We start from the raw sequence: 27,364 nt of genomic DNA on the forward strand, positions 1-27,364 counted from the left end.
CCAGGGTGGCCGAGCGGTTTTAGGCGCTACAGTCTGGAACCGCGCGACCGCTACGGTCGCAGGTTCGATTCCTGCATCGGGCATGGATGTGTGTGATGTCCTTAGGTTCGTTAGGTTTAAGTAGCTCTAAGTTCTAGGGGATTGATGATCTCAGCAGTTAAGTCCTATAGTGCTCAGAGCCATTTGAACCATTTACTTCCGTAACCTTCCAATAAAAATGTGACTAACGTCTCAATAAAATTGTGACTCGTATATAACCTTTCAATAATTAACTGGCTGTGAATATAAACTGGTAAATCTGGACGTCAGCATTGCTGCGTCATGGCCCTGAAAAGTCATTCTGAATAAAGTGAAAATTCTTACCTGAATTAAGTCGCCGGATAACATGTATATACAGGGTGTTTAAAAAATGACCGGTATATTTGAAACGGCAATAAAAACTAAACGAGCAGCGATAGAAATACACCGTTTGTTGCAATATGCTTGGGACAACAGTACATTTTCAGGCGGACATACTTTCGAAATTACATCTGTGGTCATCAGTCCCCTAGAACTTAGAACTACTTAAACCTAACTAACCTAAGGACATCACACACATCCATGCCCGAGGCAGGATTCGAACCTGCGACCTTAGCGGTCGTGTGGTTCCAGACTGAAGCGCCTTTAACCGCTCGGCCACTCAGGCCGGCTGCAAACAAATATGTTGAAATGAAATGGTCACTGTATGGGTCACGTCCTTTCACTCCCTCTATATTAAAGGTTATGGAATTTGCAGTTTATAAGAAATAACGTACCGAGACCCTCCACTTGGCTGCAAACCAAAAGACCCCAGGCAACTCTGGGAACAATGCTACAAATTACAAACTCCGCTTGCTCCCAACGCACGAGGCCAGTAGCCTTAACTATCTCCGTCAGCCGCCTGTATCAATTCAGGGTGACCTGAGATTGCATGCGGCAGACATCTTTGGTGCCGACGTGAGCCACAACCTGGACAAGATCGCACCCTGCGCGCTCGATAGCCACAGGCAGGGCCCTCTCAACATCTCTAATGTGGTCACCCGGCTAACATAACAACATACCGAGTGAGCATTGGCTTTCTTTCCATCCCTGGCCGCTGTCTTCCTAGGGGGATCCATAATACACCTAATAATGGAGCTCCCAGTAACTAGCAGATTACTGCCCACGTGTACTTGCTGACCCTGCTGGAGGAACAAGGGTTCCGGGTACTGTTCATCGTGCTACATTACTTGCTCCACAGTGTTACACCCCCTCCTGAGTGGCTTTCGTCTGACTCAGTCAAGAAGGTAAGGTTTTGTTTCGGTGAACAAATATTCTGGTAATGACAAACTGTTAGTGCTATGTCCGCGGACCTAACCGAATCACGCGAGCCCTGCCGTCGCTCAGCCCGGCCGCGCATGCGCGGTGGTCGGCCTTTAGCTTCACGTCGCGGCCGCCGGAGGTTCATGGCGTCATCTCCGGCTGAAGACGTCGCGCCATTCAATAGTTCTTGCCTGCAGCTCCCTCTATGGCCACAAGATATAACGGGAGCACAGACCTGACGCCACGGCCACTCGCTCTTGCTCGCTAGCTGTGTTAATATCGAAATGTTATTGTATAGATCTTATATGACAACCTTGGGCTTACAGCTTCGTTACGATTTGGACTGCGCTGTGAATTTCTGAATTGTAGTGTGAACTTCATTACGTAGCTACTTACTATGAGAGCAATAGACGGTGCCTGCTTCAGTGTGGAGAATAAAGATAAGTAATCTTCCTGATCGCTGACGCCTTACTTTGAGACTAATCTTTTCTCGGCCATCAGATCTTGCGTCACACCCGGTCACGTCCTGCTACCAATTCCAACTTATGTTTGCCACTCCAACCAAACTTAAAAGTTAGATTCAGATAAATCTGAGAATGTGAAATTAACAGCATCTGCTCTATAACAGCTACGATTATGAAAAAATTTAAGCATCTACAGACACTGTCAATAATAATGTGTTGTTGTTGTTGTGGTCTTCAGTCCTGAGACTGGTTTGATGCAGCTCTCCATGCTACTCTATCCTGTGCAAGCTTTTTCATCTCCCAGTACCTACTGCAACCTACATTCTTCTGAATCTGCTTAGTGTATTCATCTCTTGGTCTCCCTCTACGATTTTTACCCTCCACGCTGCCCTCCAATACTAAATTGGTGATCCCTTGATGCCTCAGAACATGTCCTACCAACCGATCCCTTCTTCTGGTCAAGTTGTTCCACAAACTTCTCTTCTCCCCAATCCTATTCAATACTTCCTCATTAGTTATGTGATCTACCCATCTAATCTTCAGCATTCTCCTGTAGCACCACATTTCGAAAGCTTCTATTCTCTTCTTGTCCAAACTATTTATCGCCCATGTTTCACTTCCATACATGGCTACACTCCATACGAATACTTTCAGAAATGACTTCCTGACACTTAAATCAATACTGGATGTTAACAAATTTCTCTTCTTCAGAAACGCTTTCCTTGCCATTGCCAGCCTACATTTTATATCCTCTCTACTTCGACCATCATCAGTTATTTTGCTCCCCAAATAGCAAAACTCCTTTACTACTTTAAGTGTCTCATTTCCTAATCTAATTCCCTCAGCATCACCCGACTTAATTAGACTACATTCCATTATCCTTGTTTTGCTTTTGTTGATGTTCATCTTATATCCTCCTTTCAAGACACTGTCCATTCCATTCAACTGCTCTTCCAAGTCCTTTGCTGTCTCTGACAGAATTACAATGTCATCGGCGAACCTCAAAGTTTTAATTTCTTCTCCATGAATTTTAATACCTACTCCGAATTTTTCTTTTGTTTCCTTTACTGCTTGCTCAATATACAGATTGAACAACATCGGGGAGAGGCTACAACCCTGTCTTACTCCCTTCCCAACCACTGCTTCCCTTTCATGTCCCTCGACTCTTATAACTGCCATCTGGTTTCTGTACAAATTGTAAATAGCCTTTCGCTCCCTGTATTTTACCCCTGCCACCTTTAGAATTTGAAAGAGAGTATTCCAGTCAACATTGTCAAAAGCTTTCTCTAAGTCTACAAATGCTAGAAACGTAGGTTTGCCTTTCCTTAATCTTTCTTCTAAGATAAGTCGTAAGGTCAGTATTGCCTCACGTGTTCCAGTGTTTCTACGGAATCCAAACTGATCTTCCCCGAGGTTGGCTTCTACTAGTTTTTCCATTCGTCTGTAAAGAATTCGTGTTAGTATTTTGTAGCTGTGACTTATTAAGCTGATAGTTCGGTAATTTTCACATCTGTCAACACCTGCTTTCTTTGGGATTGGAATTATTATATTCTTCTTGAAGTCTGAGGGTATTTCGCCTAATAATAATAATAATAATAATACGCGTTACTTGTCTGACAAGAGAAAGAATTGTTTCTGTGGAATTTTGTTTTGTACCTAATTAACTACACCTTAGAGCAACAACGAAATGTGTAACCTTTCGCTACCCTCCGTGTCGAGTTTTTGTGTAAGTGGGAGTTTTCGTACTTTTTCGTAAAAATGTACAAGATCCATAACATCTGTATTAACCCACGAATTAACCTCCAGGCTGAAAATTGGACATTCTTATTTGCACCCAGACAACAACTACGCTTATATACACTTCTGCGTTAAATGTTCGCTTGTAGTCACGCGTATTTGATTTCGCCACTTTCTAAATTAAAGTATCTGATCTGGGAGTTCTTAGCTCTCTGTGGCTAACTTTGCGTGGTAACCTACTTTTCTATTGGCATTTAAAATAGATCCAACAGAGTTCATGCTGACACTACACATGAAAGTCCATTCCCGCACAGTAAACAACTAAGTCCAAACACAAACTGCCGTTTGCCATAACGATTAAATTCAAATAGTAATGTCTACCAACATGAGTCACATGACTAGAATGCAAATTAGGCTCCGAGAACCATAAGGACCTAAAGACAACCGTCATCGATCCCACATTTAAGATGTCAGAGAAACTGAGACAGCTTTTCGTAAATGTTCATCCTCGTAAATACAATGTGGGCCTACGGCACAAATAAATCTGACTAATCCTAAGATCAACAGGTATCAGAAGCGTGAATAAATGACATAACTTACAGTTAACTGTGATGCTTTAGACTCTTGTGGTTCTCAGCGCCTCAAATGCATTACCGTACGATAAAATCCAAAACTTAATATATTATAACGCATTCAGAAACCCACAAGTTAGGTTTTGCTATCAATATAACTATAACATATTCTGACATCCGATCTAATTTTACTATACAGTGAGTGAACTGGCATCTGACAAGGGAACCTCCCCATCGCACCCCCCTCAGATGTAGTTATAAGTTGGCACAGTGGATAGGCCTTGAAAAACTGAACACAGATCAATTGAGAAAACAGGAAGATGTTGTGTGGAACTGTGAAAAAATAAGCAAAATATACAAACTGAGTAGTTCATGGCAAGATAAGCAACATCAAGGACATTGGGACCGCAAGAGTGCCGTGGTCTCGTGGTAACGTGAGTAGCTGCGGAACGAAAGGTCCTTGGTTCAAATCTTCCATCCAGTGAAAAGTTTAATTTTTTATTTTCAGTTTATGTGACAAACTCTTATGTTTTCATCACTTTTTTGGGAGTGATTATCACATCCACAAGAAAACCTAAATCGGGCAAGGTAGAAGAATCTTTTTACCCATTCACCAATTATACAAGTTAGGTGGGTCGACAACATATTCCTGTCATGTGACGCACATACCGTCACCAATGTCGTATAGAATACATCAGATGTGTTTTCCTGTGGAGGAATCGGTTGCCCTATTACCTTGCGATCAAATGTTTTCAGTTCCCATTGGAGAGGCACGTCCTTTCGTCTACTAATCGCACGGTTTTGCGATGCGGTCGCAAAACACAGACACTAAACTTATTACAGTGAACAGAGACATCAATGAACGAACGGACAGATAATAACTATGCAAAAATAAAGAAAGTAAAATTTTCACTCGAGGGAACACTTGAACCAAGGACCTCTCGTTCTGCTGCTGCTCACGCTACCACGGGACCACGGCGCTCCTGAGATCACATTGTCCATGATGTTGCCTATGTCGCCCATGGACTGCTCAGTTTGTATATTTTGCTTATTTTTTCACAGTTCCACACAACTACTTCCTGTTTTCTCAATTGATCTGTGTTCAGTTTATCAAGGCCTATCCACTGTGCCAATTTATAACTAAACCTGATGGGGGTGCGATGGGGAGGTTCCCTTGTGAGGAACGTACTACCGCCTAGTGGGATTTATGTCCAGCGAACGGGAATGTCTGCTGCAATGTGCTACCACCTGGTGGTATTGGTGTAAACTTATAGTTGAGTGGTAGGGGCTAGCTGCGCACTCAGTGAACTGTACACATTGTTCATCAAATTCGTATGTATGTGATCCGTAAGGCAGTTACGTCACCCCAGCTGAGCATGCACAAAACCTCCTTCAGACGTGTACAACTGAAGCTGTGCTCAAGGCCAGATGCCAAGTTTCACAGAGTCTATAGGAGTAGACATAGCGCTGTAGATGTAGTGCCGTATATTTCAGATTACCGTATCTGTGCTACGTTTCACAGCATTCAAAGAAAAATAACCAATAAATCCGCAAGGTGTCAGTTTGCTCTTACAAAGCGTTCATCTGGTCAACACTGCTGTGATTGTGTTATACCTAAAAGCTGGTAAACGGAACGTTGGATCCATACCACACTGGGTCACACTTATTAACAACCCACTGCCCCTAACTCCAAGCTTCTTGCTCCCATGAGCTTCCTTTGCTCATAGCCCACTTGCCACCACTATGGAGTCGTCATATCACCGAGAATACTCAATGCAGATCAACTCGCCTGAAGTATTGCTTCAGTTCCATCACCTCATTTCGGTATGGTGGACCCTATACCTCGCCCCTAAACAACTCCTGTCTGGACCTAGCGAGCAGGCCACATGATGAACAGCCCGCTTTGGTATTTCTGTGGCTCTCCCTCGGTCCTAACTGCATGCCAAGCTCCGCTTTGAGCTATCAGCAACACACCATCCGATTATCTGTACTGCCTGTAACGTCACTGGACAGGTGTGCACCGTGTGAAACCTACACAATGGATGCTTTTGTGTCACTGGTACCTTCACTGCCATGTAGAACCGTGCGCTATCCGTTTTTACTTCTGCAGTTGCCTCATGGTAGTAGGAATGCAGTTTCTGACGGATAGGCTCTACTACAAACTATAGTTCCTGTGGTAATTTCTTCTGCACCTTCCTCAGGTCACTCCAAATACTGCTCAGGTGGCAACAGGACCAGACTCGGGCGTCCATGTAGTGCTTGGTGAACGGCTTCTCGCAGACTCGTTAATTCCATTCTTGCATCCAAGTACTTTCATTTCATCTTTAACTGCCTGTAACTGTTTAGAGTACTAGCTAAAGTTCTGGCGTAATCCATTATCCCTAGTTGTGGAAGCATGTGTGTGTAGTTTAGTATGCCGCTCTCCAGACTATACTCCGTGTAGAATGTCACCCTACAGTCGCACTATTCCCTTGTGCCAATTCTCTTGCGTCTTCTGCTGTCCTATTTTGTTCACTTACGTCGTTTGTATCCGTTGTCCCAAATATTGCCTTGGGCATTCTTCCTCCCACACCTACCCATCCCCTTTCCTTCCATGGAATTCACGTGGCAGTACACCTACTACTTCTTGCATCTGCTCCTTTAACCACACGTACGCTAAAAGCTACTTCTTGCATTCCTCTGCCACCTTCGTGACTGCTCCATTATTGTGCGACAATTGTTGTAAATCCGAAGATACCTCTTCCAACCTCTGTTTCGTTTCATAGCTTCCATACATTAAATATCAAACTTAATGTCACAAAAAAAACTACTCCACCCAGTTGATACTCTTGCTGTAACCCTACTCCACACTAGGCGAAGAGGTACATACATAACCATAATCACAAGAGTCATAATAAAACACAAAACAATGACCACCCCCTCAGCCGTAACACATAAGGTGTACAAGGTACATTGAGTTCCTTTTCCTCATCCTCCAATTTCTTTCTTTCCTCTTTTCCTCTTGGTTCCCATAATGTTCTTTCTGAGATTGGTTCTGGTGCATTTTTGAACAGTCGTAAATATCCGACATGTACAATTGGTGATCCCCCTGGCAACTGTAGCTTCATATTCACAGGTGACGTGGTTTCAGTTATTTGGTAAGGGCCCTTGAACTGTGTCACAAACTAACTCCTCTTCCTTTTTTAAATATAAAGCCTCGACAGCATTACCGATTGGCCGATCTTGTAGTGAGGTGAAGTTCCCACACACTTCACTGCCATACCTTACCCCTCTAATGCCTTGGGGTTTGCTTATTGGACCTTCTTCCACACCTCTCTCATTATTCTTGCAAATTCTCTGACTGACTCCCTATTCTGGTTAATCATATCGAATAGTGATGTCATCATATTACCATGCATCACCTTGAATGGCGACAATCTAGTGCTGGCATGTACCTTTGAATCATGCACACTCACTACAAAAGATAAATACTTGTGCCAATCTATGTAATAACTAAGCATCCTCCTAATCGTCTGACAAAGCCTTCTGTTTGACTGAGGTTGAAGTGAAATAGTTCTAAACTTTTTTCTTTCAACAACAGATAAAACTTCTTCACCATGTCTCAGAGAAGTTTGTTCCTCGAACCATAGTTATAGTCTCTGGCACCCCACACTTCTACACTCATCTGTTCACCAACACCTGCAACTGTGACTGCCTGCTGGTCCAGCATCAGCACCATCTTGATACAATGAGAAAAATGGTCTGTTATAGTCACCAAAAAACGATTCCCTGCTGGCACTTCCAATGATCAGTGCTAACACATCTACCAAAATAAAACTAAGTGGTTCCGTTGCTTCTTGTAACCTCTCTAATAGGACTTGTTTCCAACATAAATCCGCACATTGCACACACTATATACAATTTCTGATGTACTGGTCGACCTAGCTTTTCACTCCTCTCCACCAGTACTCCTCTGCTACCCTCAGATTAGTCGCTGTGCATCTCCTATGGCCAAATAAAACGTGATCATGCATTACTCTCAGCACGTCTTCCCTTCATTTCACTGGTACAATCCCTTGTCACCCTAATCTCATCTTCCTACACAACAAAGCGTCACACTCTGAACTGCTCCTCTTACTTTGCTGCTTACACTCTGCGTCAGGACTCTACTGCTTGCCACTCAGCAAGGTCTTGAAATAGTGCTTCTGGGTCAATGCATCTACATTTCTGCCTCTCTTCCCTGGTCTGCAGATAACTTTGTGCTCAAATTCACAGAGTTTTGATACCCATTTCATCTGTTTGCTGGATGGATTCTTCAAACCTAGTAACCACTTCAAAGCAGCATACTTTATATGGATATGGATATATGAAACCACATCCATAAAAAGTATATAGTTCTGGCAATACCGGCCATGACCTTCTTCTTCCTTGCGGATGCACACATATTCCCCGAACTCTAACGGGACTTGGTAAGAATGTCTTCCACGAGTAATGAGTGTCTTGGGGTGGGACACTATGAATGTGGTGTGTGAACATACAAGGTGAGAATGTGGGTTTCGTGGGAGGCGTGCGCCAGATAGTCCCTGCAGTCGCACTATCCTCTGTGCCCTCGGTGGCTGCCATGTAAGCAAGAGATCCCGGGTTCGAGTCTCGGTCGGGGAACACATTTTCACATGTTCCCGTTGATATATATAAACGCCCGTCAGCAGCTGAAGGTATTAATTCAGTCACTACTTAAAACTTCCTCCCATATAGGTAACGCCAGAAGTATGTTACTCCCTATACCTGGCCAGGCATCCATCTCTCTGTCTCTCTCTCTCTCTCTCTCTCTCTCTCTCTCTCTCTCTCTCTTTCCCTCTCCCTCTCTCGCTCTCTGTGTGTGTGGTAGAAAAATTCCTCTCAGCTCCTTTTAATTGTCTCAGTGCAAAGTAACAGGGTGCCTTTTTCCACTCAAGAACATGGTTTGGTGCATTACTTGACAACTAATTCCTTCTGAAAATCCAGGAATATGAACACAGGACTTAAAGTCAGTACTTCCCCTAACTAGTCAAATGCTTTCTAGCACTCCTCAGACCATATGTATTTCTATATCTTTTCTTAGTAATTGTGTGACTAGTCACGCCTTACTCGTAAAGCCTCTCCCGAATTCTCAATAATAATTTGTGTGGCTCAGGAGAGAAACACTTTGCTTGTCCCTCGTACTGGAAAATCTCACACTGCCTGTATCAATCTCAGATAAGTCTTCAAATAATCCTTACTAATTACATGACGCACACAACTTACTTCTTCCAGAGCAAAAGACCCTTCTCAGTACTCAGTGTTGTATGTACAGCCCATTGCCTCTTTAACATTTCCATCATTTGCTGCCAATGTTCATTCATACCTCTTAAAGAAAGAATGTCGTCCAAATGTACTAAACATTGTGGAGAATTAAGCCCTTCAATACTCCATCCAAAAAATGCTTGAATGTTGCATTTTTCAAACCAAAAGCACTCTGTTATACTTACAATGACGCCAAGGTACTCAGAACACAGTCCTCGATCTATTCTCTGAAGCCATCTCCGACTGATTGTACCCACTTCTCAATTCCAACGTCGAAAATACCGGCACTGTCGAAGGTTATCAACAGTTTCCATGATGTTTGGAATGGGGTAAGCATCTGTTACCTCACTGTTCAAATAGAGGTAACTGCAACAGAATCTATACTTCCTTGAACTATCTGTAGACTTTTTCAGTACAATTAAAATTCCTGACCCCCCCCCCCCCCCCCCACGGCTCCAACTCCCTTCTGTTATGTAAACTAAACTTTGACTTATTAATTATTCTAAGATCTGCTGCAGAGACGTGGTATTCTTTATGGCCTCTGGTACACTGCCGTTTCGTTCTCTGTAGGACTTCTGTGTTGTGTTACAGGCGATGGTACTCAACGAAAGAAAAAAGACCTTAAATTCCAACAACAATTATATCTGCGCCCTGTCTGTTTCCCTCAAATGCATAACCGTTTCATATAGTGCAGTCTTGGCGTCATCCTATGCCTTTCCGTAGTTTAGACATACTTTACAGCAATCTTCCTCTTCCATAATTTCTAACCTTGTCACCATCTTTACCTTTAACAACGTAACGCTCATAGCGCCAAAATTATCCACATTGATAGATATTACCTCGCCTCCGTTTCTTTCCTGTACATGTACTAAACAAGATTCTGAATCTAATACATCACTATACTCCAGTAGTTCCGTTATATACAACATGCCAGCTGGGAAATCAGGATCCATACTTACCCATAGAGACTTTCTGAAGCCAGTTCACACACAAATATGCAGATTAAGCCTTACTGTCATTTGTCGCAGTTCAAATGGATTTTCTTGTACGACAGGCATTCTCTGCAAAAGATCAACATTGATGACACCTTCCCAACTGGAATGTCTTTACACTAAGTTCCACCACATGTTGCCAAATGTCAGTTATGGCATAACGCTGATGCAGAAAGTCTAACCCTAGGATCACGTTGTAGCCCTGGCTCACATGAGATGCCACTTCTCTGTACTGACTAAACTTAGTAGCTTCCAATTGAAAAATCGCTATTATTGACCCCAGTGGTCGTCCTGTACATAGTTATCACCCACCACCCTTAAATAACATGGTGGGTCCCATTGTCTCCTGCTCGTTAAATCTCTTGATAACACCAACACATGTGTCCAGGCGCACAACAAAAACATCTACACGTTTACTTCTTACTTTACTTTACGTTTACTTCTTACAACACCCATTATGGCACATTTCGCCTCTCCATTCGTATTTACTGAATTTGCTTTTACAGGGAATGCCTTTTGGTGGTTCTGGGGTAGTCTTTTGGCTTTAAAGGGTTCTTATTACCACCAAGTCAACTCCCATCATTATTCTTATAATATCGCTGCTGGTTCATGCTGTCCCTACTGTTATTCCCATGATACAGCTGACAGTTCATACCACCCCTATTATTTCGTGGCTGGCGGCGCAGCCTCTGCACATGCCCCATACACCCACAGTTAAAGAATCCTATATTCGCTGAAAACATATTTCGTCAACCTGCTACCGCTGTCACAACACCAAGCTCTTCAAATTTCATTGCTAGTCTATTTGCTGCATAGAGATCATTAGGCGCACCAATGATTACCCTTCTAGATGTTTCCAGTGCTAAAACCCTCATCGAAGCATCAAATGTCTCTATTCAGCTTCCTGTAACACTACCTCATCACTCTACATCAGTTTGTATGTATGCACAATAATTTTTCTGATCCTGACCGCAAAATCCTTTTTGCCCTCATATGGCCTCTTAGAAATTACACTTAACTGCTCATGGAAAAAACTGCGCCCTGCAGCACTTCTTATATCTTTGCACCAATCGTTGCCCGAGCTGCTCAAAGTTTTTGTCCAGTGCGTGTGTGCTATACAAAGGACTTTGCTTCACCTGAAAGGCGGAATCTTGCTATCTGCAACTACTGCTTGTCCAGCGGACCCCTTGTGTCAGCCAACGACAAGAGATCCTCCATAAATGATAAAACGTGTTTAGATGACCTAACGGAAAAGGGAGTAACTACCTTCACAACAGATGGATCTACCCGGAGACTGATTTCAACAAACTCAACTCATCCTTCCATGATAGCTTACTATTCACAATTGTGTTCTCTCCTATTCACCACACCATCTGTCTGCTCCCGGTAGCTGAGTGGTCAGTGCGACAGAATGTCAATCCTAAGGGCCCAGGTTCGATTCCCGGCTGGATCGGAGATTTTCTCCGCTCAGGAGCTGGGTGTTGCGTTGTCCTAATCATCATCATTTCATTCCCATCGAAGCGCAAGTCGCCGAAGTGGCGTCAAATCGAAGGACTTGCACCTGGCGAACGGTCTACCCGACAGGAGGCCCTAGACACACGACATTTTTACCACACTACCTGATCAACTAATGATTGCATAGGTTCCTCGCTGGTGTGTGTGTGTGTGTGTGTGTTTGCGTGCGTGCGTGCGTGCGCTATTTCGCCGTTGCCTGACACTTACTCGTACACAATGTGGTCAAAAGTATCTGGAAATCACCAAAAACATACGTTTTTCATATTAGGTGCATTGTGCTGCCACCTACTGCCAGGTGCTCCATATCAGCGACCTCAGTAATCATTAGTAGGGCCTGGATTTTAATTACCTAAAAAACAGTAAAATATGCAAGCATTTAAGACCTAAAACTTACATAAATATGACCTTAAAAAATAGAATATGACTTAATAGAAGTTTATTTAAAGCATTCTTATTTGTTTATTTAATTTTTTATTCACCATAAAGTAATACATAATTCACTTCTCAAAATATTGTGAGTATAGTTCTTTCTTTCTGTAGGGTTTGTGGCTAATTTGCACCTATTTTTTGAATGTCTGAATGTTTTATTTTCCAAAGACAAAGTACAGTGAAAAGATCATCTACCGTAACAGTAAAACAACTTTTTTATTTCTACACACTATTTAAAGCGTTTCACACTTTATAGTACCGTATGTCAATCTTCAGTATCTGCAAAGTTGCACTGGATCACAAGGTGCATTTTCAGGTTTTCCATTGTCAAAGATCTACGGTTGTCACTGAGGATAGTTTTGTACTTGGAAAAGCTCCCCTTCACTTCACAAGACGTCACTGGAGCGTATTTGAAGGCAGCCAGGTCACTGGACTTCAGCTTTGTTTTAGTATCTTAGTTGCTGCATTCCCTGAAAGACTGTCACTAATTTTAAATAGCGTAGAATATCCAGGATTCCGTTGGAGAACACTTTGCAATTTGGTTTTCACTTTGTCAGCCACATGACCACGAGCTCGACCCAACTCACTCTGCACATGTTGCACAATACTGAGTGCTAACAGCTTCCAGTCGTTTGATGGCTTTTGATATCACTGAAAAATTGGCTTTGAGGTATACCAAGTTTCGAGATAATGTATCTGTAAAAATTTCTTTCACAATTTTGATAGCACTTGATTCATCGCTATCAAACTTACAGAAGATTGTCTTTATTTGGATGTAGTTGGTGCAGTAATACTCAGCACCATTAAGCCAAGAATCCCATCGTGTAAGAACAGCTTTAGGTGGGAGGGGCGTTGAAGGTGCTTGTTCCTTGAATTTCTGCATCCGTAGCGGAGCCTTCATATAGATTTTGTTGCCACAGGAAATTAATTTGTCCATGTCAGGGTAATTTGATCGCACTTCTTCGGCAACTCTGTGCAACGCATGTGCAAGGCAAGTGGCGTACACCATACTGGGGTAGAGAATCTGAAGCCCTTTGGCTGCTTTAGCCATATATGAAGCACCATCTGTTGCAAGCAGCAAAACGTTGTCTCTTTTCACACCATCTGGCTACAGTAGCTTCAGAGAATTGTTTACTCCATCGAGAGCTTCACACATTAGTAGGAACATGTCTCCAGGGCCATCAACTTTTAGTACACCAACAACATTTGCAATATATCGCCCACTAATATTCGTAGTTTCATCTATCGACAGCCAGATCTTTTGTTCAGCAATAGTAATTCGTATTTTGTTGAGCACATCATTGTAGCATACGGATAAATAGTTCTTTCTCAGTGTAGATTCATCTGGAACTGGATGTGTTGTGTACTTCTCCAAGAACCGTCTGAAGCGTGGATTCTTCAGCTTTTCCAGTGGGAAGTTGCAGGACACCATCATCTCGCACAAATCCTTGCAGATGACCTATCTGTTCAAATAACAGCGTTTGCCTGCTGTTATTTTCAGTACTTCGTTTCACACAGCTGCTGTGTTTAGCGGTATTACAGCGCTTTTCTGCACTAACTTCACGCAGTTTACAAAATAATGTTTTCCCATCAGTACTAAAGAACTTCTCTCCAAATTCTCGAACATATCCTCGCAACTTCACGCTGTCGGAGCACTTTGCTTTAGGCATGTTGAACAAGGCAAAGGCTGTATTCAAACTGGTTACTGGGAATACCTGTGCGACTGCGATGATTATTACGGCAGAAGCCGCCTTTGTTGGCTCTGATAGCGTATTGTCGACTCTGTGCAACAATGTTTTATGTTCGCGAAACGACTGTTGTGGTACACCGATTTTCTGCTAAAGTCCTGAGAAATAAAGCTGTGTACTAATTTATCTGTTTATCTTTCATAATAGCACGTTAAATATTGTCTCGTGAGCAACATATTCATTTTCTTGTTCGAGTGTCCCGTAAGATACGAGAAAAACAGTATATGCGTTTTTGGCAAAAGATGACGGAAATATGACCTATTATATTAATAATTAGCCGCAATTTGACCTATTACTAAAATTTTTTTAAATATGACTTTATATACACAATCAAAATACATTTTTCGACACTAAAATGCCTAGATTTGTGTATAGATTGTTCTAAAATTCACACTATAGTTCAGAAAAAAATATGACTTGTCATTAAAGTCCGGGCCCTAGTCATTAGACATCGTGAGAGAGCAGAATGGGGCGCTCCGCGGAACTCACGGACTTCGAACGTGGTCCTAGGATTGGGTTTCACTTGTGTCATACGTCTGTATGCGAGATTTCCACGCTACTAAACCTCCCTAAGTCCACTGTTTCCGATGTGATAGTGAAGTGGAAACGTGAAGGGACATGTACAGCACAAAAGCGTACAGACCGACCTCGTCTGTTGACTGACAGAGACCGCCGACAGTTGAAGAGGGTCGTAATGTGTAATAGGCAGACATCTATCGAGACCATCACACAAGAATTCCAAACTGCATCAGGACCCACTGCAAGTACTATAACAGTTAGGCGGGAGGTGGGAAAACTTGGATTTCATGGTCGAGCGGCTGCTCATAAGCCACACATCACGCTTGTAAATGCCAAACGACGCCTCGCGTAAACATTGGACGATTGAACAGTGGAAAAACGTTGTGTGGAGTGACGAATTACGGTACACAATGTGGCGATCCGATGACAGGGTGTCGGTATGGTGAATTCCCGGCGAACGTCATCTGCCAGCGCGTGTAGGGCCAACAGTAAAACTCGGAGGCGGTGGTGTTATGGTGTGGTCGTGTTTTTCATGGATGGGGCTTGCACCCTGATTGTTTTGCGTGGCACTATCACAGCACAGGCCTACATTGATGTTTTAAACACCTTCTTGCTTCCCACTGTTGAAGAACAATTCGGAGATTGCGATTGCATCTTTCAATACGATCGTACACCTATTCATTGTACGGCCTGTGGCAGAGTGGTTACGCGACAATAACAGCCCTGTAGTGGATTGCCCTGCACGGATTCCTGACCTGAGTCCTATAGAACACCACTGGGATGTTTTGGAACCCTGACTTCGTGCCAGGCCTCACTGACCGACATCGATACCTCTCCTCAGTGCAGCATTCCGTGAAGAATGGGCCGCCATTTCCCAAGAAATCTTCCAGCACCTGATGGAACGTATGCCTGCGAGAGTGGAAGCTGTCATCAAGGCTAAGGGTGGGCCAACACCATACTGAATTCCGGCATTACCGATGGAGGGCGGCATGAACCTGTAAATCATTTTCAGCCAGGTATCCAGATACTTTTGATCACATAGTTCATATACGAATTCCGCAATTAAAACTCAACCATAAAAAGAACAGAACACTCCTTAGTTACTAAAACTACCACATTTCTCTACTGCACTCCCAGCATTGCTTTACCATGTAGCCAAAACGATGGCACAAAAATTTGGTGCAACGGGCAGAATGCCCAAGCAAATTACAATGCGCACATACCATGAGCTCCAATCACTGATGCTTGCAATTTCCCCTCACCTGTGAGACATCCACTGGTTCTCGCCTCACAAAAATAACTTTGCAGTTATTATGAGCCTTAACTCAAGATCCCATAATGCCAGTAAAACCTCCACCTGCATTCTGCTGCAGAACGCATAAGTGCAGGTGACTTGGGCCCTACTCATGTCCACTACGTTATGGAGGGAAGACTGCCTTCCACGAGAACGACCTGCTGATCCCTGGCGCGAATCTGGTGGCAGTTATTGTGGATGCCTGGTCTGCAGTGCTGTTGCACTATGTCCCACAAAGAGGACAAGAGGCAGGAGGCGGCTGCCCCATCCCAGTCCCAAACCCAGTGCTGCAGCTCTCAGTTCCTAGTCTCCCCCTTGTCTGGCGTAGCCCTGGCTCTGTGGTAGTGCTGCTGGACTCCGAATGAATCTGCCTCAAATTGAACAGTTATTTACGTAGCTCTGGGGTGCATTTATTGCGTTACTACCCAGGTCACACAGTACTTAATGTAGTTCTTGCCCTGGTGTGGTGACGCCATCTTATCCACTCTGTTACCACTGCATGGACTAGATTTTGCCCAGTGCGGATAGTCCATGTCACAATAATATCGCATGCAAGTTGCTGTAGCCAATATGTCGCCATAATGCACTCTCTGGCCAGTAGCCGCATGGGGTAGCCATGCGGTCTTAGGCGCCTTGGCACAGTTCCCGCACTCCTCTGTCGGAGTTTCGAGTCCTCTCTCGGGCATGTGTGTGTGCTGTCCTTATCGTAAGTTAGTTTAAGTTACATTAAGTAGTGTGTAAGCCTACGGATCAATGACGTCAGTAGTTAGTCCCATAGGAACTTACCACCATCACCACCACCACCAACTCCACCACCACCCTTACAAATTCCCACAGGTTTTACTTAAAACTTAGTAGCGACAATACAGTTAATATGAAAGTCCCAGAAACGCCAAGATGTAAAGAAACATTAGACTATAGCAGCATAGAAACATACATCTCTAGACTCAATAATTCCACATCTACTAACGACTTTTGACTATTAACTCTTTATATTTCCCTTTATTGGTTGATTTTGGTTCTTATTATTTTATGTATTTATAATTTTAGCTTTCTTAGTTAAGATGCCAATATTTTTGGTTCATTTATGACTTCCTAAGGCTCATGTAGAGGCCCCTATTTCAGGTAGAATAATTCTTGCTGGTGTTTTATTGAAGTTAGGTGGTTATGGTATTTTTCGTGTTATAAAGGCTATTTCTTATTTGGGTTTAAAGTTTAATTATTTTTTATTATATTTATTTAAGTGTTTGTTTATTTATTTATTCATTTAACCTGGTCTGATTAGGGCCTTCAGGCCTCCACTTGTATCGGAGCAAGGTTGCACACACACAGTACCCTCTTTACATCATTGTTACCTAAGAAGAAGAAATAATAATAATTAGTGACAGATATAAAAGACGGAAGCTGTGACAAAATCAAGGAGGTGGCAAGTGACTACGTTGAAAAATATATGTAGCCTGCAAATGGCGGATTGAGTCAATGATGAAGAATTGGCGTAGTTGTAAATGGTGGTGCATATTAATATAGCTTAAAGATAATTGGCAATGATAGCAATAAAATAAGCTTGGTTGTGGGTGTCAAGTGTGAAACAAATGATTGCTTCAATTGAAATATACAGTCCTACTCACATGTGCAACACTATCTGGCGTCGAACACTTGTATCCTCGTCAATGGTCACAATGAAAGCGCTGTGTATTTTACTACATAATTTTCTTTACATTACACTTACCCTCTGTGAACTTTTATTGCTGTTATTGTACATTACAATTTAATTCTCTTGGTTTATTACTGTTTGTAGGTCAAAAATCCATACAATAACTGTGCAGCACCACACCCACTCTTGTAATGCCATCGGTGTTCAAAATTGGTTATTTGTATGAAGTGAAATGAATTAAACTGCAAGGTCATCAGTCCCTTCACCTGTCAAGTGTTAAACCAAGAGTGATCACCAAAGGAAGGAGGCGAATGGCAAATCCTGGAAAGCCTAATTGTAATAAACGCACTGACAAGACTAGGAGAGGTGTGCTCCACCAACACCTCAGGCGGGCATTGAAGTCAAAAAGCTCTACCTTAAAGAGATGAATAGTAACTACCTTGGTTCCAGCTTGGACAAACGGTCAGTTCATTCATTTCCCTAAATCCCAATGTGATCGGGGTCCAAATGAAAACGACTGCCATGCAGCTTGATGGAGGTCAGAGACCAGGTCCTGGATAGCCATAACCAGTGGGTGAGGAGAGTAACACTGATCTATAGCCTGAATGCTGCCAAGCAGTCACTACAGATTAGAACACTCTTGCCAGTGCAAAAACAAACACTGCTAATGGCATGTTTAATGGTCATCAATTCAGCAGTGAAGACGCTGCAGTTATTTGGCAGACAGTGGAGTTCACTGCACCATGGAGTTCACTGCACCATGCATGTGCACATAAAAAGCCTATTCATCTGTCGACTGTTGAACGATCAGTGAAGACCGCCTCTGAGCCAGGGTACATATCAAAGACAGCCAAGAACACATGGCGTAAAATCGCATGGTAAACGGAATTCAAGCCTAATCTGGAGTCAGTGCACAAGCCATAGGGACAGATGTGGTGTCTCTCTGACAGTGGAAGAAGTTACAGATCTGAACGGAAGCACTGGAGGCGTCCAGCAAGTATTCGTAAAATGTTTATAGCTTACGTGTCATATTCTGGAAGTCAGAGCACATCAGTTAATATGGCATGTACGAGGTTCATGCAATAATTTAAGAGACAAATTGGTCTGGAGAAAAAGCGTTTATTTTTACAAAACAATTTCTGCTTTTCAACATAATCCCCTTGAACATTTATGGACTTGTTCCAACGAGCTACAAGCTTTTTTATTATGGCTGCAAAGAACCTTTTATGTTGATGTTTGAACCAATTTCCCACAAACTTTTTCACGTCCTCATTGTCCTGGAACCTCTTCCTATGTACTGCCTCCTTCAGTGCACCAAACAAATGGAAATCACTAGGTGCTAAATCAGGACAGTAATGGGGATGAGGCACTACTTCCCAGCCAATTTTGTCGATGGTTTCTTGGGCTAGTTGAGCAATATGAGGACGTGTGTTGTCTTCCTGAAAAATCACATCTCTCCTCTAAGATCCATGACGTCTCTCTCTCTCTCATGGCTGGCTTCACCTTGTTTAAAAGCAAATCCAAGTAGCATTGGCTGTTCATAGTATGCTGCTCTTCGAGATAATCACAAAAAAACTGGACCTTCAGCACCCCAAAACACTGTCAACAGGACGTTTCCTGCTGATGCTTGGGTTTTGAATTTTTTCTTGACAAGAGTGTTGGTGCACCTCCACTCCATGTTTTGTCTTTTTGATTCTGGCTCATAACATTGAACCCAAGTTTCATCACAAGTTAACATTTTATTGAAGAAGCACTCACTTTCTCTTTCATAATGTTCCTTTAGCTCTGTGCACACTCTCAACCTTGTTTCCTTGTGTAGCTACATCAACTCCTTTGGGACCCATCTAGCACATGTTTTGCGGTAGTTCAGCTTGTTTCAGATAATGTTATGAACTGTACCAGTACTAACTTGAACCTTATCAACTATCATTTCCACAGTCATGCGGCGGTCGGCACGAATACTGTCATCAATTCGACTTCCAAGTGAGGGAGTTTACACTGCAACTGGTCGGCCAGCAAGGTATGCATCAGTCACTGAGTTGCGACAATTTTTGAACTGCTTTATCCAGTTGTAAACATTTGCACGATTCATGCAATAACATTAGACATTCTGATATTCACTAGTTTCTCGCCTTCAGCAAGTAGAAAACGAATAACAGAACTTAGTTCAACTAATGTGGACGTTTCAAGCTGACTCGCCATCTTGAAATGTATTTTTAGGTTATAAACAAAACAATGTTGATATATCAGCTGATCAGGGCTCATCTCAGTGACGCCAAATTAAAGCCATAAAAGTACCAAACTTGCCCTACTAACAGTTTTTTCCCCAGACCAATTTGTCTCTTTAAGTATTGAATGACACTCGAAGTTTCATTATTTCATGTATGAAAAATAGTATGTCATAATTTTTTTCCTTTTTGAGTAAGATTGTTATATTTAATGGCACATCTTAGAGTTATAGTAGTTACCACAACTAAAGATACCCTGAGGGTTTGTTATATTCAAGTACATGTCGTAATGGTTTGCTTTACGAGTTTTACAATTACTATAGACTAACAAAAGATATTGTACTGTAAATGTAGGGGACCTAAAGGAATTTGGCAGTTACATTCAATTTCCTTGCTGTGGTTTTAAGGATAACCACTGCAGCTCTCTTTCTGCTACAGACAGTTACAAATTGTGATTCTTATGGTGATGGTGATGTCAGGTTCTTATTCCAGCAGCAATCATGATATGCTACACTCTGTAGTAACATGTTCGAAAGAATATTTCATGGATGGTTGATGAAGAGTTAGTAGAGCGATATGGTTTCTCAGCAATGTTTACCATTTCATCAACAGGTTCACAGACGAAAATCGAAAATCTTTATTCCTTCTTCCTTTTTTTATACCAGCAATTGTATTTACTGTTTTCTAAATTTGGTGGCAGTTTATTTCGAAACCACAACGATTTTTCTTCAGACACAAACTGTGGAAATCGCTGTACAGAATGTAGGTTTACATAAATTTAATGATCTAGTTGTACTGTATATCGATTGCCTCATTTTACGCTTGAAAATTGACTTCGAAGTCAATTGTAATGAAATGTGGAAAACAATAAATACAGGTGCAGATATAGAAATGAAAAGGAAATTAAAAGTATTTATTGTCCATCGTAAAATCGTTAGCACGTGACGTGCCCACGACTGCCATCACTATATAAGCTGCAAGATTACTGTCAATATTGTAACTGAGTTTGTTTGTTACCAACTCGTAGTACCACATATTCGATTGTCTCACTTCACTTCCCTAACCTGGCCAGATGAAATACGTTATACAGCCGTGCCTGCTTGATAATGTCACATATTTCACCGATCTATAGCAAACATTCATCTATTTTTTGCCTCGACTAGCCAACATGGAGAAGCCCGAATTTAGATTCATCATGTATGGGTAAGCGCCTAGCAGAAGCTGTAGGACAATGTTACAGTAAATTTTATTTGTGCTAAAAATTAAATGACTGTAAAATTTTATTCCGGTGTCTAAGCCCTGGAACTACCAGGTAATCGTCAGTGTAGTTATGTTATTTCGTGGTGCAACTTGACTGACATCAATCTTTTGACGTTAAGCCATTGCTTCATTTTAAATTTGAAGTATTAGCTCACTTACGCTCATGGTAACTGACTTATTTCGGTGAAAATATTTTGTTGAATTAATGTTTTTCTGGCTTCAGAACCACTGCACGTGAAAGTCTTTGTCCGAAAGGCACCATGGCACACATGAAACCTCGCATGAAACATACTGGTGTTTCTTTGTTGGGCGACAATCGTTGCTAGTTGCTACCTTTCATTGATGATCTTTGACTTGTGTATTGTGGACTGTGGAGCATAGAGTTGATTGTGTACATACGAAGGCAAAAAGTTTTATACAAAGTTGGTTGACATCAACAGATGTCTGACAATGCATTGGATATGGAATCTGAGGATCAGATAGAGGATGGGGAGTTACTGAGAAGTCCACTGAAACAGTCTCCAATACAGTTGTCGAAGGAAATGGATGACACGGTTTTCACGTAAGTTTTGTTTTCTTCGTTAGGAGAAGGTATCGATGTTAGAGGTTTCGCATTAGAAACATTACAAGCGCGGGGCTATATCATTATGCGCAAATAAAAAGGTATTTTTTTTTTAATAAATGATATTGTCTTCTGAACTAGATACCCGCTCTGACTCATGTTGAAAGCAGTATCTGTTCTAAACGTTATTTCAGTTGTGCAATTTAAGGTACAATCTATTGCAGATAGTGTATTCAAAATGATTCCGGTTCCAGGTTCATTCTTTGCCACAGTTGTACCACGTCTTTGCCCATCAATGTTAGGAATATTTCAAGTGGCTTGTAGATTTTTGTAACTGTCATGAATTGGTCGTGGTGTAGCAGTGAAACGAGAAGCTTAGGAAATTTTATACGCAGCCTTCCATAAGTTTTTTTAGTTGTGTTGTAGCTTTATAATGAAAAGATGCGAAACACGATTATAGGTTTTGTGTCAAACATGAACGACAGATAATAAGAACTAATTGTAAGAGACGGCTATCTTTAGTATCTTTAAAAGACGAACTCAGTCGATATTAACGCTCTTGAATTCAAATGGGCATCTGGTATTTATATAAACAAAGAATATTGTTCTTCCCAGTTTGTAACACTTTATTTTTAATCATAAGGCTATCCTTGTATTAAGTTGACTAATCCTATATTAAACTTCCTGGCAGATTAAAACTGTGTGCCCGACCAAGACTCGAACTCGGGACCTTTGCTTTTCGCAGGCAAGTAGAGCACTTGCCCGCGAAAGGCAAAGGTCCTGAGTTCGAGTCTCGGTCGGGCACACAGTTTTAATCTGCCAGGAAGTTTCATATCAGCACACACTCCGCTGCAGAGTGAAAAATCTCATTCTAATCCTATATTATTGCGAAACTATCCTGGGACGAATAAATTACTAATACTACATGCTTTTCTTAAGATACGAGAACAAATTCTTTTTAATGCCCCCTTTGTTACATTTATGTTTGTTAGTTCAATATTCAAAATGACAGTAACAAATGAAATGTGTGATGCGCCCTTCCACGTCAATGGGATCAGTATTAAAAAGTGTTTCCGCTCGACCGTCTCCAAATTCAATAAAATTTGGTATGAAGGTTCTATATGGTCTTTGAATGCTATGTCACAAATTTCAGTCCAGTATCTTCAGTGGTTGACTTTTTAGGGGCTTTTAAAGGGAGGCTACTCATCTTCACGTCACATACAAGGATGACAATTTGCCAAGTTAGCTAGGCTTTTTCAGAAGTTCTATCAAACATTTGGTCATTTAATTTTATAAACATAGACAACTTTTTATGCCGAGTCACACTATGACAAAAATTAGAGATTTAGCCACACCTAAATGTAGATGCAAGGCTCAAAGTGGCTAAAAAGTTCTTCCCACTATTCCAGGAGCCAAGATTTGACCGACCACTGCTACGTTTCATACGAACCAATCACACCGAAACTTCAGAGGGTTATTCCTACCTATGATCCCTATATATGAATCAAATTTAATTAAAATTGGATGCCTAGGTGAAAAGATACGCATCTGTAAAGTTGGCCAAATTTTCTGTGTGTAAATTTTAGGGTATTTTTGGCGGGCAATATCTCAACCGAATCTTGTTCAATCCCTTTTTTCTTGCCACAGCTGAAAAGGGCATGCTTTAAACTTTCAAAGCTATATTGTTTAATTCCTGGATCTTGCAATTTGTTGAGTAAGAATACATTTCAAAAGTTATTATTTTAGCACTTCGAGAAGATTGAAAATTGAAATACTTTGCTGATTAAGTCCCATAATTAATCATTTCTTATTCGAGTATTTACATCAGTTTCAGACATTAATTTAACATATGCAATAAAAACAAGTGTAATACACAACACAGCAAATCTGCAAAACTAAAATACTAAAGGGTCAGATCCATTTTTTGGCTAAACAGTTCTACAATTTTGTCAAGGACAGATTGTGGATACCTGTATTGTCTTCCTTCTAAAGTCATTGTCTTCCTTCCAAAGTCATGAAAATATGTTGCTCAGAACTTCAGCATTAGCAGTTGGCCAATGGAAGGAACAAGCAGAACCATGTGGGTGCTTAAAGCTGATGAGGACATCGTGTTGTTCATGTGAAACTTCACACATGCTTCCAACCCACCAAGAACTGTCATACATACCTGCAACATATGTCCCTGGTTGTAAACATGCAGTTGAAACTGCTGGAATTTCTTCATCTGCTTCAAGGTCATTAACTGTGAATGCTGTAGCGTCATTGGAAACTCTGCTTACTACGAGCTGATTACAGTTAATTGGCTTAAATTCATCATTTTCTCTTGTTCTTGATATTGTATGGCCCACGGCAAACCTTCTTTCTTGACCAAGCTTAATTTTTTGAATTTCTTCTTTTGTTGTATAAAAAACCTTGGCATTACAGAAGCATCCAAGTCCTCTCATCTGCTTTGACCCATGACATCACCAGAATGGCAGAAATGACAACTCACAGCATATACAAAATGACGTCACTACGTACACACGCCAACAAATGCGAACAAAAATAAAAATGACACAATAATGTCTGGCTCCAAAAATAAAATGAAAGTAATTGGACAAACGTGGAAAATGGGGGGGAGGAGGGAGGGTGTGTTCAGGGTGGGGACAAGCTAACTATACAAAATATAAAATCACCAGGTCTTTCCAAAATAAATGGTACCCAAAATAATTTAAATTACAGAAATCATCTACACCAACAAAACTACAGGAGATGGACCATTCCCCTAACCTACACAGCTCAACCACAGATACCGATATCAAAAAGGCAACACTTACAACCTCAAAAAAGGGGATCGGACATTTCCCTCGACACATACAACTCAGCTATCAGTATCTAAAAAACCAACAGCCACAACTTGAAAAAGTGAATCCAAAACCAACAACCCAAGTACCCCATAATCACTACATCAATTAAAACACAACCAACCTACCATAAATCTACAACACACAAAAATCATAATTACTATAGAACAAAATCAAAACCAACAAAAGCCTCCGGCAGTACCACATAGGTTGGCTACCACACGAACGCTTGCGTGCACACCTGAACACATACGCATCGACAATGCCACATACACATGTCCATGGTCTGAGACGCCAGAACTCTCATCAATCTCTTGTTGTTGCCACAAACGTGACACCTAATATATTCTGCAGTAAGACTGAAAATATGCAGAAACTGTAATGCAGACATTGTATCATCATCCATCTCAAAATGTAGTGATACACTCATAAACCTCACTGTCATATCCATACGTAACAAAAAGAGAAATAAATTAAGACTTCTTTCTGCACAACAAACACCCTACTAATCAGACCTAAAAAAAATGCCAAACATGTAAACAAACAAAAAAAGACCTTAATAACTCACTGAAAACACTTCCACAACCCATGTTATTGCACAAACAACATTAGCACGATGACAACGAAAACTCAAATGAATCCAATACTACATGTTAATCTCAGCATTTCCACATCCACCAGCAGAGGGCATCATATGACAACACAACATCTGCAAACACAACAACTCAAAAACTCTGTTCTGTAGTGACATCACACACCATAAAACTATTATGCCACAGCTCAAAGCAGATGCATGGAATCGGACACTTCCATTGATCCTAAAACTTTATGCCTGGAATACTATCATGACAGAATTTGAACAAATCGTATGGAATCAATATTTGGTTATCTGAGGGCCTCTGCGGATTAGCATGAGCTGCTAGTCGTTTTTCTATTCCCCAAATGGCATCACAAGTCAAGTGGCTTGTTCCAAAAAAATTCCATTTGGCAGTGCTTTTTGTCCAGAGATATATTGATGAAATTTTCGAAAGTCTTGTATTGGGTAGCTGAATATATTAATAAAATAATAAATGTTCTTTATGTTTTCAGTATGTGTCTTTAAATATGCTATTAACTTTATCTGAAATGCATGGACAGCAATGGCATCATGGCGGAGACGGTCGCTGGTATTTTAAATGCTAATACTCTGATACTCTATGCCACCAAAATAGGCCAGAAATGCACTTAATATGGCCTGACTATTATCCCAATGAAATCCTTGCACAGCATATTGAACAACAAATTAATAATTCTCAGCAAAATTCAATATAATTTGTTTCCTGCAAGATTTCGTTTTAGCTGCTTAAGGTATAAAGTTTGGTGTTTTCCTTAAACTAGTAATTTTCAAAAATCAGTGCTTCCATGAAATCTTCAACAGTTCTCTGACATGTCTCCAATGTGTGTCTGTCCCTATGGACCCATTGCTTGTATTCCATAGTTTCTTCGGGGTCGCAGTTTTTGAAAGCATCTTCAAGAAAAGCCACTAGTTGCATTTTCCTTGGATATTCCTCACAACAATGCAGCATATAATCTTTTGATCCAAACTGCATATGGTTTTTTTCCATTAGATCCTTGTAGTCATCTTGGATAGATGTTGCAGATGCCAACATTAATTTGACATTTTGATGAATTTCACATACACATACTGAATGTGATCCAGAAGCACCAATTGCATCACATTCGGGAGGACGACGGTTCAATCCCGCGTCCGGCCATCCTGATTTAGGTTTTCCGTGATTTCCCTAAATCGCTCCAGGCAAATGCCGGTATGGTTCCTCTGAAAGGGCACGGCCGACTTCCTTCCCCGTCCTTCCCTGAGCCGACGAGACCGATGACCTCGCAGTTTGGTCTCTTCCCCCAAACAACCCAACCCCCACCAATTGCAGTACACCATTTCAGCCTGAGCTCACAAAATTTTGAGAAGCGCAGTTGATTTCCTTATTGCTTACAATAAGCAGTGAACATTTCTTTCAGGTTACAAAGGAGCAGGCATTTCTGCTCATGAGTCTTATCCCTATTTATTCTTACTGCAATACAATCCTTTTTGCCTGGGCATTAACGAGAAAACTCATTATCTTCCAAAAAAGTGAGGACATTTTGTTTTAATTCAGCATTAAGATTTTTCCCGTTTCAGTTTGCAGGTGTTGCCAAAATCCCATCTTCCATATTTAGCTTCACCGTTTTTTGATACAGCAAATTCTTTAGCCCTTTTTTTCCCAAATAGTCCAGCTATTTGGATACGTCAATTTTGAACTTTACTGCAATTACTTGAAGTCTGAAGCTTAACATTAAGTTCTTCACTTAAGAAGTCCATATCTTTTCATTTTTGGCACTAGTCCGTTTATATCTGAGCAAAATCTACTTGGCTCACACCAGCAGATGTGGCAATTACCTTAGTATTGCTGCCATGGGCTTTCAGAACTTAGCACTTTATGTATCCCATTGAATCCCTTTTTCTGATCCGGTGAAGATTTAATGGTGACTCTTCAAGTTATGTAATGAAGTATTAACAGTAAAACAAGCATCAGCAACATCCATGTCTTCAGTGGATGGTGATTCTTGCTTATTCTGGTGGGATGATTCTTTATGGGCTATTTTGTGTGTACATTTGGTACAAATTTCCTGACCAGGTTTAAAAACTTCATTAGTCAGTACCTTTGATCTATCGGACATTGCAGTGGTCACTGGTGTTAAAGCCTTGTTAGTCTTCTGCAGGGATTGAAATTTTATGATCAACAAGGCATTATGATATGAACAAGTTTGGGCATCTTCAGTAAAATCAAGCCCAGATCTTGGTCATAGAAGCTCCTTGTCTATTGATGACATTTTCTTAACTGATTGTTGTTGAATTTGCCGTAATAGAATGGTAGTGATTTATGACAATCAG

At 41.3% G+C, this 27,364-nt stretch overlaps 1 protein-coding gene and 1 non-coding gene across 7 annotated transcripts in view; one reads left to right on the forward strand and one right to left on the reverse strand.

Annotated features, from left to right (window-relative positions):
• Positions 1-601: 601 nt before the first annotated feature.
• Positions 602-685, reverse strand: Trnas-gga. Its single transcript is given in 2 exon segments — positions 602-636; positions 646-685. It is a non-coding gene; the product is annotated as a tRNA-Ser (tRNA).
• Positions 686-21,400: 20,715 nt separating this feature from the next.
• The window catches only part of LOC124605471 (cyclin-dependent kinase 11B), a 99,318-nt gene continuing 93,354 nt past the window's right edge, over positions 21,401-27,364 (forward strand). For all 6 annotated transcript variants that reach the window (XR_006978647.1, XM_047137173.1, XM_047137174.1 and 3 more), the window contains exon 1: positions 21,401-21,595. Coding sequence is in view for 5 of the 6 variants with exons in the window: in XM_047137173.1 (XP_046993129.1) it covers positions 21,474-21,595 (122 nt within the window). In the remaining variant the exon portion in view is untranslated. The remainder of the gene's footprint in view (positions 21,596-27,364) is intronic.

The sequence above is a fragment of the Schistocerca americana genome, chromosome 3 (assembly GCF_021461395.2).
Source record: "Schistocerca americana isolate TAMUIC-IGC-003095 chromosome 3, iqSchAmer2.1, whole genome shotgun sequence".
Classification (NCBI taxonomy): domain Eukaryota; kingdom Metazoa; phylum Arthropoda; class Insecta; order Orthoptera; family Acrididae; genus Schistocerca; species Schistocerca americana.